Source organism: Branchiostoma belcheri, unplaced genomic scaffold, assembly GCF_001625305.1.
Source record: "Branchiostoma belcheri isolate BF01 breed outbred unplaced genomic scaffold, Haploidv18h27 scaffold41, whole genome shotgun sequence".
Classification (NCBI taxonomy): Eukaryota; Metazoa; Chordata; class Leptocardii; order Amphioxiformes; family Branchiostomatidae; genus Branchiostoma; species Branchiostoma belcheri.
In genome coordinates, this window is record NW_017804032.1 from 408,407 (window position 1) to 421,358 (window position 12,952).

The 12,952-nt window shown below is 42.0% G+C and overlaps 2 protein-coding genes across 2 annotated transcripts in view; one reads left to right on the top strand and one right to left on the bottom strand.

Moving 5' to 3' along the window:
* Positions 1-5,655, top strand: LOC109477714 (growth hormone secretagogue receptor type 1-like). Its single transcript, XM_019779060.1, has 6 exons — positions 1-371; positions 2,131-2,301; positions 3,505-3,667; positions 4,262-4,469; positions 4,727-4,800; positions 5,344-5,655. The coding sequence occupies exons 1-6, from the start codon at positions 91-93 to the stop codon at positions 5,653-5,655; spliced, it is 1,209 nt and encodes a 402-aa protein (XP_019634619.1). The 5' UTR covers positions 1-90.
* Positions 5,656-10,047: 4,392 nt separating this feature from the next.
* Positions 10,048-12,952, bottom strand: part of LOC109477896 — a 29,265-nt gene continuing 26,360 nt past the window's right edge. The window contains exons 8-9 of the mRNA XM_019779356.1: positions 12,482-12,627; positions 10,048-11,890 (exon numbers count right to left, since the gene is read on the bottom strand). Of these exons, the coding sequence (XP_019634915.1) occupies positions 11,183-11,890; positions 12,482-12,627 (854 nt within the window). The 3' untranslated portion in view covers positions 10,048-11,182. The remainder of the gene's footprint in view (positions 11,891-12,481; positions 12,628-12,952) is intronic.

Consider the following 12,952-nt stretch of genomic DNA (forward strand, 5'->3'; position numbering starts at 1 on the left):
AGTTGAACATTTAGCTGGAAATGGGGATAAAATTCTTAAAAAAGAGAATTAAGAATCCATGAGTACGCTCTCGCGACAGAAAGTGACACAATGTTCTACTCCAACGACACGTTGAGCCTGCTGCAGATCCTGTTGCCGCTGCTCGAACGGTACAACGAGAGTCTCCACCTCCCGGAGGTTCGCACCGAGCTGCCGCCGACGTCCCTGGCGGCTGACGTCCCCACGCAGTTGTTTCCTGACGCTATCTTAGTCCCGGTGACGGTGTTATGCGGGTTGTTGTTTGTCGTGGGCGTGACTGGGAACATCCTGACTGTTCTGGTGATAGTGCTGGATCGGGGCATGAGAACTACTACCAACTTCTATCTAGCAAGGTAATAACTTTGTTTCTGCCTCTATACGTATGCACCAAAATCAACTGAGATTTGAGAACGACAACCAACCTCTATCTAGCAAGGTAACAACTTCACTGTCCACTATGTGGTTAGTTTGTTATAAGTGTTTGTTTGGATTTATTTATTAATCTAGCAAGGTAACAACGTATTCACCTACCATGTTGTTTGATTGTTTGTGCCTTTGTTTTTTTTTTGCATGTTATCGACGGTACCTCTTGGCCGAGCACTCGTACTCGAGTCAGAAAGTCCTCTCTGTGTATGCATGTATCTATGCACCTCCCGGCTGTTTTTCTATCAGGTCATGTCGATGCTACTATTATTCTTGAAAATATGATATTATCATACTATTTTTAAAAACACCTCAACCATGTTTTTGCTTTCAGAGTCAATTTATATGTTCGCTTGTTCGTTGCCATGCATTATCTATAATAAACATATAAAATAAAAACATTACCTTCCCATCTCCTTTCCCCTTTAAGAGTTTAGTAGACTAACGATCTACAATGATGACATGCGGAAGCCTGCAGTGATGTGATTGTCGTCCTAAAGAGATATTACACGTCCAATAACCTTTATAACCCGTCCTATCTCTTTTGCCATACACTCGTCACTGATAACCTGCGGCCTCGAACCCAATTAAGATTTCAATAAGAGATAGACCCGAAACGTCACGTAGAGAATGTATTTTATACTGATATTTTTGTTATACCGATATACATTTACAGAATTGTAGAGCAGATGAATAAAATCTTGATAAATTCGTCTTATAATTCGGTAAAAGCACCCCCTAGGATATAGTATATTACCTTGCTTTATAGGGGATTCTTATTTTACGTCTAGTCAATTCTTTTAAAGATTACTCTTGTCAAAGATTACTGGAGATCCCACAGGACATGAATGGCGCGGCTCTAAAATACATAAAGTGCAATTGATATGATACAGAATGTTGCTTGGGAAAGTAATGCAAAACTATCGTCCCTTATACATTACCGACCTATAAATACTCATGTATATATCGTACAAAATCCGGCTGTCTTATTCAGGGAAAAGCTGTCTTCGGTCTTTGTCGGTGGTTGATTTTGCCACAGCCTGCTCGAAAATTTCGTACGTCGTTCTACGACGGTTATGAATACACCTTCTGCAGAACATCTTCACACTGAATGGCGTGTTTTGATCTCCAAGCAGATTCTATGGGCCAAGGGGAGTCTATGTTGGCCGCCTGTAACCGTGATGCGAGTGGTTACACCGATGGTCACAGGCGCCGGCGGCCAACATAGACTCCCATTGCCGCACAGAATCTGCCTGGAGATTAGACGTGTTTATAATTATATAAGGAAAGAAAGACCTTTACTGTACGTTTATGCTCTTACAACCTAATATAAGTTCAGGTCATGAATAAACAGGGAAAAAGAATACAGCAATAACACTTGGAGCTAATGAACATATGGAGCTAATGATACATGGTTTAGCATCAAGTTTCATAAGGAATAAGAATTTTTCTGTTTCATCTAAAACTTCTAAAGCTGGGGAACTTATCTATTATAAATGAAGAAGAAGAACTTTATTGCACGACAATTGCACATGGTACAATGTATGGCAAACTACATAAAGAGAGTAACAACAATAAAATAAGTGTATATAAGTATAGAGGGAATCCCTCTCATTTCTATATAATGTACAATATCAACTACAAAATGACGGTCATCCTCAATTTTATCTAAATCACAAATTGCTGCAGTTTGGCGGTTGCTGACTTGATGACGTTCGTGGTCCTGCCGGTGGAGTTGTACCGGCTGTGGGAGTTCCAGCCGTGGGAGTTGGGACCTGTGGTCTGCCGCCTGCTCTACTACCTGAAGGAGACCTTCACCTACACCTCCATCCTCCACATCACAGCATTTACCATCGAGAGGTCAGTTTTCGAGAGATCCCTCAAAATCGCACATGGCAGAACACTGCCATGCTGTCCAAACTGTCATTTTGAATAGAACTCGTATTGTATCCCGAATCGTGCCCATCTAGTTCTATTCCAAATAGGGCTAGGTTTAAGAGGCTACTTCCCTGCCAAATCCTAAAAGGCTATTTCCTGCCTGGGTGACACCGGGTTTAGAGATCAAAAACACGAGATCCCCAAATGTCATTAACCCCTAGTGAGGTACAAACAGCCAAGTCGAATTAATCCTAAAAGGCTAAGAGAGGGACACATGGTGATACTGTCTTGATCCCGGAAAGCTACTCAACTTAGAAATGATCGATAAGAAGGCTCAGAAAATCACTCAAAGAAATGACTGAACGTCAGAGTGTATCAGCTTCAATTTTTGATGTACAAAACCAAAGTCAAACATGTGACGCGGCATCTTCCTTTCAAAACCTCTTAAAGATGGATTCAATCTTTCTACAAAGAAGCTGAATCCTTTCATGACGCATCTTTCTAGTCTTGGGCATTGGTAATCTAGCTTATGCAAAGAAAAAATGAAAAGAAAAATAAGTAAGGCCACGACTGGATTTCGTCAGAAGTGCAATTTCTAAAAACTCCTTGCTGGTGTTTTAACAAGTCGAGTGCCGCGGGACACCGTAAGGACAAACATTGTAAGATTACGTAAATGTCAACGGAAATATGAAGGGATATACACCAGAAATCCTGATGTAAGAGGGTTATCTATCACCATGCAAAGAAATCCAGCTTAGCTTGTATCCAAACCCTGCACATGTTTTCACTTTGTTGCTGTTATATCAATATGTTTGATTTTTTTTAGAAAATAAATGTTTCTTTCAGAAGTTTTTTACTTTAGTCTCGTCTTTTTCTTATGATAAATGTAAATATAAAGAAATCATAAAATCAAATATCATAAATTAAGGATGCGTTGATCGAAAAAATAAACATTGGGTCAAGGCCCGTCTAATGGGAGGGAACCCTTCAATAGTCATGTCGTATTTTCTCATAAAACTTACGATCCTCACATTTTATCAAATTTGACGTGCGTCAGACCGCTATCATAAACGCATTTTGATTCAATCCTCCAAAAGTTGCTTTCGGGTAAAATCAAATCAGAACACCACATGTTACTAATGGCTGTGCGAAGGCATTAGTATTGACCTTTCATTTCCGTTTCAGATATTTAGCTATCTGCCATCCTTTCACCGCTAAGAGAGTTATCCGGAAGTCCCGCGTGAAGAAGTTGATCTTGACGATTTGGGGAGGAGCGTTTGTGGTCACAGTTCCCGTGCTCTTCATATTCGGCTTGGAGCAACGGCGAGGGAATAGCGGGCCTGTCCAGGTATTTGATCGAATATGAATTTCATACAAAATGAGAAATAAACCGCTCTCCAACTGAAAAAAAAAATGGATTCATCGGAATTTTTGACCCAATATCTCAATCTTCATCAGGTATCTGACCCAAGGGCTGTATACACGTGATTTTTCTGCATAGACGTCAGCTCTGGGTCAAAGTTCACCAGAAGTCGGTGCCGCCCACCGTCCCGAAAAAAAAACGTGCTACAGGAGTTTGGTCGTCAGATAGCTGGTGTGGACCGGTCGAATTCGGAAGAATTGTCCACTCAGTCAATTTTTACAAGTTTGAGAAAAGTTTCTCTCTCTTCGTATAATTTACCAACTCAGGTGGACTATTATGCTAGGAATATTAGGCTTGGAGATTACTACTTTTGTACTATTGGGCTGCATGTGCGCGCATGCTTTATCCATAACTATGCTCAGACACGGTTATGGATAGTCCACGCGTACCAAGAACAGTACGTAGGGGCAAATCTTCGTTCTATCCAGAACTGTACCCGATCCTAACCCTAACCCATTCAGGCATATTCACGGCCACGGTTCGGGGTACAATAGGTTGAATGCTTTCCTTTCTCACCAGGCTTGCACAGTGCTGGAGGACTCCAAGCTATCCGGTCTGCTCCTCGTGGCCACCGCCTCCTCTACGGTGTTCTTCTTCGGCCCGGTGGTCCTGATGAGCGTGATGTACAGCCTCATCGCCCGGCACCTGCGCACCAGGACCGCACAGGCATGCAGCTCCTCCTTGCGGGTGAAGGAGAAAAGCAAGGAGCAGGTGGTGAAGATGCTGGGTGAGCGTTTTTTTTGGCGACGCCTCGAAAGCGGTGCCTTCTTTTTTTTTTACAGTATCTGGCCCCGTTTACTTCAGTTCACCCTCTTAGTAGCTGCCACAAATCATGTGTAGAGACTATACTACTTCATGAATGATATAAACAATTGAGACTACGAGATAAAGGCATTCATTGTAAAGATCGTCACTGGTAGGTTCGGTTATGCCACCTAGCGAGATCGAATTGAACTGCATCCTAGCTATATTATCTGTCCACAGGAGTGGTGGTGGTCGCGTTTGTGATATGCTGGCTGCCTCATCACGTGGCACAACTAACCTTCTCCAACATACAGGTCAGTATTAGAAACAATTACGAATGAATGACTACAGAGATATAAACGTAAACGGCGTGTTGACATTATGTACGTTAAACATTTCTGTCTGTTACAATACATTCTCTCTTTTGTAAAGCGCTACATATATGTGGATAAGGATATAGAAGACTACCCCCCCCAAAAAAAAACAACACTTTATAAAGTATGCTTGTTGTTTAAAGTTAAAACTTTTGATCCAACACGAAACGATTATCTCACCTAGAACTTTCGACCGGTCACTCTGGTCTTCCTCAGTGACCCAGTGAGGCTTGTCACGTGGCTTCTTTGAATTAAGTGTGACGTCAACACTGGGTCAAAAGTGTCTTGTAGACGATGTCGGCCCCCGTCGCGGTTAAGTGAAGGGTGATGGGCCCTGATGTAAATAGCCTCTTGTGTTGGATCAAACGTTTTAACTTTAAACATGTAACTACCAAACACAGATGAACTTTCAGGAAAGTTTATTTCTTGTGTGTACAAATATGCTTTAACCTCTTTTGTACATCAATTTCAAATCAAACGCAGATTTGGACGCAGAAGACTACCACGATCAACAACTGCATCATGATCACGTCGTTTGTCCTGGTCTACGTCAGCGCCACCATCAACCCCATCCTCTACAACGTCATGTCCGACAAGTTCCGAAAGGCCCTGCGCAGACTGCCCACCAACATGGCCGCCAACGTCATCCGCCGGACCAAGAGCGGGAACTTCGCCCGTCGCCCGCTGAAGAACTCCCCCAGCGCCAGCTCCGACACTACCGCCTTCCGCACCCGCGGCACCATCGAGCAGGCAGAACCTCTGTTCTCATCTGTGTATTACTGCACCACGGTGTAACACTTCTTATTCTTCAAACAATCATCAACATTGCAGATATAACATATAGATGTACTACAAGAAATTTAACCTTTAATTACATACAGTTCACTAGAGTGAAGAAAAGTAAGAAAATGAGCTTTAAGGTGTCCTTAAATATAGAATTTTGTGTAGTGACAAGAGACACCCTGTACATATTTTGTCAATTCAGTGTTAACATTGATCAAGCTTTAATAGCGTGCACGTATATTTTGAAGTCCAATGCTGCATTTAATGTGAATATTTTACACTGTAATTTGATGAAATGGTTGTATATGGAGACTACATGGTATATGTCTGTAAATGTACATAAAACACGATGAAAACAGATGAAATATTACAGGGTACGTTAAAATATCGGTGCACATATGTTGCGAAATCAGTGCACATAGCTACGATAAGAATATTCGAAACAGCACAGGTATATACTTGGATTCACTTCACAGGGATAGATAAAAGTTGGTAGTTCTAGTAATATCCGCAAGTGGGCTCTTTTGTACGGTAATGGTAATTTGACCAAAATAGCATACACGGTCACATCAAAGATGTTGACAAGGGATGATAATAAATTTTTCTAGCTGTCCGAGCGCCATTTGTCACACTTGAAAGAACCATCTAACATATTGTTATGTTTATCTTCGCAGAAGGAAAATATATTGTTTTTGCTCTGTTTCGTCTTCTTCTTCTCCAAGTACATAAGGTCAATGACCTGGACCAAACGTCTGTCACCATGGTAACTGATACTGTAGCGAACGTAACATCCTTTGATGTCGGGTTACATTACAGAACAGGATTCTTCTTCACTCATGTTTTTCTCGCCTCTCTCCTACTGATATTTTAAAAGGCATCACGCCGAAAATGCCGACAGTAATGTCCAGTGAACGTGACCAAAGGTTTTATACTTGATTTTTTGTGGGAATGGGAGCTAAAGCCCTCTATTGCCGGTGGAGTCTACAACTTTCTGATTCGATCTTGTATAATAGATGAGAATAATGCTCTTTGCGCGCTCACACCATTCATTTCACTGAAATGCTTCAGCTACTTTGTGCTTAAGTTTGTAAATACAACTTGCCTTCTACGTGAACCTTTTCCCCAAGATCTACAACCCGACACCTTGTCATTATTTTGCCGAGGGGAAAGAATGCGCACTTTTGACCTTGTCCCTGTATGGCCACGTAAACATGTATGAATCCCTAACACGGCGTAGACTCAGTTAACTTTGTAACGTCGACAGGTAAATCTTTTCAAAGAGGCACAAAAGCGTGTGACTGGCTTGTACATAACGTGATTACCCCTGAATGGGGACTGGCTTAATCTTGCATGGACCTAAAAATAGGACCTCTCTAATGCTCCCAATTTCTGCACATGAATACACCTGCACACAGAACGGTCGTGAGATCATGGAAAGCGAGATAATACGGAAAAATAAGGTTACAGCGCCGCTTGTGATGTTAATGAGTGGGTGAGATTGCAGGCAGCCCGCTAGACGATTATCCGTAAGCGCGGGGGTCGGAGTGCTGTAAATTTGTCTGGGAATATCTGCATGCTATGTTACAGAGTGGCAGGGCAGGCTTATCTCACCGCCCAGACAAATGCATCGGAGCGGAGGGTAATTCTCGGTAGGCTGGCTCGTGGATGTGGCGTCGGTGGCGCAACGGTTAGAGCGTTGAACCCGGGCTCATTGGACTCGGAACCTGGTTCGATACTCACCGTGGCCCGACGATGTGCCCTTGGGAAAGGTACTTTACACGACTTCCCCACCTGTACGGTGGAGTGACGCCCACCGAGCCTCTAAGGCTAATTTGTCTGTATGCTAAAAACACACTACGGATTTGGTGCGCCAATGTGTCAACATCAGCACATTTGCCACCGAGAGCCGTTGTTTGGCTTGTGGATAATCTCCAAGCAGAGGTTGGGTGGAAAGACGTGATATTCTCTTGCTGCCAGGCTTCTACGACAGCTATCCATATACAGACTGGATCACGGGGAGAACCTTAAATGATGTTGCCACTATTTAAGGCATTCGTTGCAATTTCAGGCTGCCAAAACAAAAAAATACATCCGGAAATCTGTCTGATATTGACATTTACTGCCATTTCGTGGCACATTTTCGTCATCATTTCATACTTGAAGCATTTGAAATAAATCCAAAACAAGCTACAAGCATGTGACGTCTCTTTATATTTGGGCACCGCCCATAATTGGCTAGAACCAACCTACGTTACAAAACAAGTAACCGTTTTTCGTCAGTGAGATCACATTTTTGCCTCACAGATATCAGTATGCTATTGGATAGGGTTGGCTCAAATTACTACATACAAGGACTGACCGGGAAATTAACCTTGAACTGACCGGAAATCCAGTTTTGTAACCCTGAAATTGCATTGGATGATTTTAACAACAATCCGAAGAAGGTTTTCAAGAGGTTTATGACTTAAATCTAAGGTAGGTGTCAGAAAAAAAAACATTAGTCAGAAAAAGTCACGTTTTCCCACGACATCTGCCTGGACATTAACATGCAGATACAAGGGCGCCTTTGGGGGCAATGCGTTGGATTACTAAATAGCTGGCCTTCTCAGCAAAAGCTACGGCACAACTCACATGAAACACTTTTAAACGCCCACAGAAGCCTGCATTGAGAGGCTACATTACATAAGCAAGACCCCATACACCCTTACTCAATCTTCTTGTTTACTCATCCCGACAAGGAGACGCCAGAAGAATTATGAAGCAGCACCGAGAGGCTTTGAGACAACTCAAGAGATTTTCGTAAAAGATCATAAGGAACAAACGACTTTGGACAGCGCTCAGTGCCATGAATTCCCTTTATTTGGCCGTGATCAAATTACACGAAACCTTAAATATACTTTCATACATATCAATTAAACCACAGTCTTTTATACAATTATAACGCATATTAATAGGCTCTTAGAACCATCCTTATACCTGTTATCATATACATATACACTTCGTTTTTATCGGGCACAGACCGGTAAAAGTTAAAATCAGCTGGTTGTATCAAAATATGTGAATACCCAATTTCTGCTCTTCAAATTGCAAACGTCGTCCCAGGCCACGTATTTAAAAAGGCAATCTTTATATAGTTTTCACTGTCACATATTTCCGTATAAGTACTGAGGTACAGAATGGCATCTTGCAGATTTCTTGACGCTTAAATTCTTGGCAGTCACTAACCCTTTTTACGAAAAACACACCGTCGTTTAAAATGTTGTCTACGTGCCAGCGGTAAGTGCCAACAGTTCTCAGAAGAATTCCTTTACGCCTTTGACAAGCCAAAACGGAAAGGGCGACCTTTTACATAAGCCGTGCGTCAATGTTAGTACGAGTACTTTACATTTTACAGCAGACAACACCGCTACATTTCGTATCAAATCTGCAACATTTTGTAACAGATTTTTCAAGAGTTACCCATACAAGTTCCGAATATAACGACATCGAATCTATACGAGATTATTTCTCACGTAAGCAACATTAAAAATTTGCAATCAATCTGGTGTGTAACCTTGTTGTTTTGGTAACAATGATTTGAAATCTTCTGCTTCTATGATCAAAGCAACCAGGGGTGAAAACATCTGTATCCTGAAGCAAGGTTTGCACTGTAATTTCAAACACAAAAATATGGACCCAAATTTTCGTCTGTCCAACTCAAAGAATGAGCAATCCACCTCTTTTTTTTTGATGTCACGTTATGCAAATTGGTTAGCAATGGATCTTAAGTCGAAGGAAATTTGGGTAAGCTGTTTTCGTGTTGGAAATTACAGTTCAACATCGGTTTAGAATGATTTCTACCCAGACGAGCCTTTAAGCTATAACAATCATCTATGGCTTACGATATGCAGGCATATAGATCATAGTAGATGGCCGCTTGCATTTCAATAATTTTGTTCACCAAAGATCATAAAAATCATAAGCACAGTGAAGGAAGGTTTGCGCCAAAATGAATAAGAATTTTTTCAGGACATGATATTTAAAGTTAGCTTGGGAACTTTGTTTTTTTTGTTAAATTGAAAATATGGGCTCCTTATAATATCCGATCTGTAAAGACTGACACCAATTCAGTCAGTTGACTGCCAATGTGGGATTGCCTGAGCACTCAATAAACCAATCATCTTCATTATCATAATCATCATGTAATAGGCCATGTTAATTTGATTATACGGATGACATCCTCTGGGAACCCCAAAACTGATGCGGACGTGCATAATTAAAAGTTTGGCATAAAGTTACCTTCATAACGGCATTCTATAACATTAGTACCCTTTTCCAATTTTCTGGGGGGCAATTTTTGCATTGTACGATTTACAGTATTGTCAAAAACTTTTCTTTGGAAACGGACGAAAATTCTTTCGCGCGCAGATGTCATCGATATAATCAAATCAACATGGCCTTATCATTAGAAGAGGGTCTTTTTCATAACAACGATGTTTTACTCCATTTGCTACATAGTCGGCATCGCCTCTACTATGAGTCTATCTTTGAGAAGTTACACCCATATGTCTGCAATATTCTACAAAACATCTCATGTATGTATATCTTGTTCTTCCCCAAAGTAAGAACGATGCAATTATAACATTACACCCATGGAACATCGAGTGCTCCAAAGTACACAAAATCCAAACATTTACATAACTTACACCAACAGTCAAAGTTGTTGAACAACAGCCAATATGACCATAAAACACAGATACCAATATTTTCAACAACAATCTGTTGAATATTTCACAAACTGAGACACCAAATACTGCATATTATTATATAAACGTCATTAACATTTTACAAGACATCTACGTAATCAAAAAGTACTTCTTCTGGCATCTCTAGTCCGTATATATATATTCTTTTGTACTATATAGGCAGTGATATTTTGGCTCTTCCTGCTTTGAAAACTGCATGTTAGTAAAACATGCACAAGAGAAGCTCAGGAATAAATATCTTCTGTTTTGTCTATTGAATATAATCCATTCAGTATTGCAATTGTGGAGGATGAAAAGAAATCATCATGATTTGGATGGAAGGAATCAGTGGAAAGAAAAAAAGTCTGATCCATTGAGAAAAATCTAAATCATTTTCCACGAAAAAGGAAATTCTATTTCCAAACAAATTATAGAGGCATTTGGGAGGAAAACAACAATAAATACAAATTGTGTCATTATCGTTATATTACATCCACAAACTTCACTGTTGTTAGCAATCTCTAAGTACAATGTGGGTTTTTCTTATTATTACCATAATTCCGCTTCCTTCTAGCAAATTACCCAGTCTTTTACAGCCTCAAACCAAATACCAACACTATTTCTAAGATACTGACCCGTTGTGTCATACACTTTTATCCTTCTTGTTCTTTAAGTACAATGCAGCATCCGTTTTTGTTTTCCAGAAAGTAAAAATATTCTCCTTTTTTCTCTTTCAATATAGATCTATGCATTTGACACAAAGTTGATATGTCTTTGTATACCCACAGTGCACTTACCACAAACTTGACCCTGTTCTACCCAACCGACACATAGTCGCTGATCTCTTCTGATAGCGTCTTCGGGGCACATTTTGGCATCTTCTTGGACTTGGCGTGAAACTGGTCGGCCGTCATCTTGGATGGAGACTTCGGGCCGGAGTATTTCCTGAAGTCTTGCTTCTCCTGTGCGGCTGGCGCGCCGTTGCTGTCGTTGCTGTTGTTGGGTGGTTCTGGCAGGGCGACGATGAGGGGTGCTGGCTGGAGCTGGCTGAGCTGCGACTGCGGGACGTAGCTGTTGTCGCTGCCGGCGTTGCCGCTGCCGCTCCACGGGGCCACCTTGGCTGCCTTCTCCGGCTGCGGCGAGTCGAGCTCGGACGTGTAGGACGTGGTGTCGGTGATGGACGACACGTAGGTGGAGGAGGAGTCGTGATGAGGCCGCCTGTTCCCCATCCCCATCGGCAGGTCCCAGATCACCTTGTACCGCTCGTCTTTGGTCTGCTGGTCCTGCTGGGCCGTCTGCTGCTCCCCTCCGGACGCCCCCTGCACGGGCCGGAACGACACGTCTGAGAAGGGTGGGGTACCGGGGGTGAAGACTTCCTCGGAGGTGCTGTTGCTCCCCTCCGATGACGTGTCCGTCAACTTGGAGAGCTCATCAGGCGTCGGTACGACGTCATAGACCTCAGGGCGTGGCCTGTCTGACACCGGCCAATAGGAGCCGTCCCCGCTTCCCTTCACTACCTCCTCCTGTAAACAAACAAGAAGGTTTCAGACTTCCGGCACTTCCGGGAAGCATGCAATCCTCGGTTCCAGGAATTCCCCCAAGTCGACTACCATGCATATTCCTACTGGCTTACGGCCAAATTCTGAGACCTTCACGTTCACTCCATTTCCTCTGTGTGACCTTTTGAACTGTCAATCTTTCCCACCCACGTGCTGTCAGCCTACTCTTTCCGGACAAACGGATAGTGTTACACAAATCCATAGCTAAGCATTACTTCCGTACCCGGAAACAACAAAATGTTCCAATTGGTTAGTCATTATATTATCACAAATGACATACGCAGCGTGTTACAAATAGAAGCAATCGCAGTATTTTTCCACAGTTAAAATGTACAAAATCTCCACTCTTATACAGGATTTAATGTTTGCTTGTGGCGATGTGAAAGGCAACATTCCTCATCTAGTACAGCATTCTGACTTTACAACCAATTCGCAACTGCAAATCCTACAGCATATACGATTGCTACTGAACGAAATATACGAATCCCACAGTAAAGCCTACAGATACATGGAAATATATGGCGATGGGTACAACAGAATACCAAGTAGACTCACCAGAATACTCGGGAGTTTGGATTTCTTGGCTCGCTGTTCCTTGGAAAGAGTGTGAGTCTTCCGGCAGCACATGATGACTCCCACCAGGAGGCCCAGCCCGATCAGACACGCAATCACCACGGCCACGGACGTCCATGCCCGGCATTCTGTAGGGAATAGAAGTAAATCAGAACAGTGATTAGAACAGCTAGTGATCAATACAGTTAGTGATCAAAACAGCTAGTGATCAATACAGTTAGTGAACAATACAGTTAGTGATCAATATACATGTAATTAGGGATCAATACAGTTAGTGGTCAATGATGTTATTAATTAGTGACCATGACAGAGACCAATACAGTTAGTGATCGATACAGTTAGATACGAAATGAAACTAGAAAGGTAACATTTGCTATTAAGCAAATGCATAATGTTTACCTTCACATATGGTCTGCTCTGTTAATTCTTACTCAAAGACGTTCATATATATAT

Excerpts from the sequence above, each read along its gene's own strand:
- LOC109477714 (XM_019779060.1), top strand. The coding sequence starts at position 91 with ATGTTCTACTCCAACGACACGTTGAGCCTGCTGCAGATCCTGTTGCCG. Across the intron at positions 2,302-3,504 it reads ACAGCATTTACCATCGAGAG|ATATTTAGCTATCTGCCATC; the intron begins GTCAGTTTTCGA and ends TTTCCGTTTCAG. Across the intron at positions 4,470-4,726 it reads GCAGGTGGTGAAGATGCTGG|GAGTGGTGGTGGTCGCGTTT; the intron begins GTGAGCGTTTTT and ends ATCTGTCCACAG.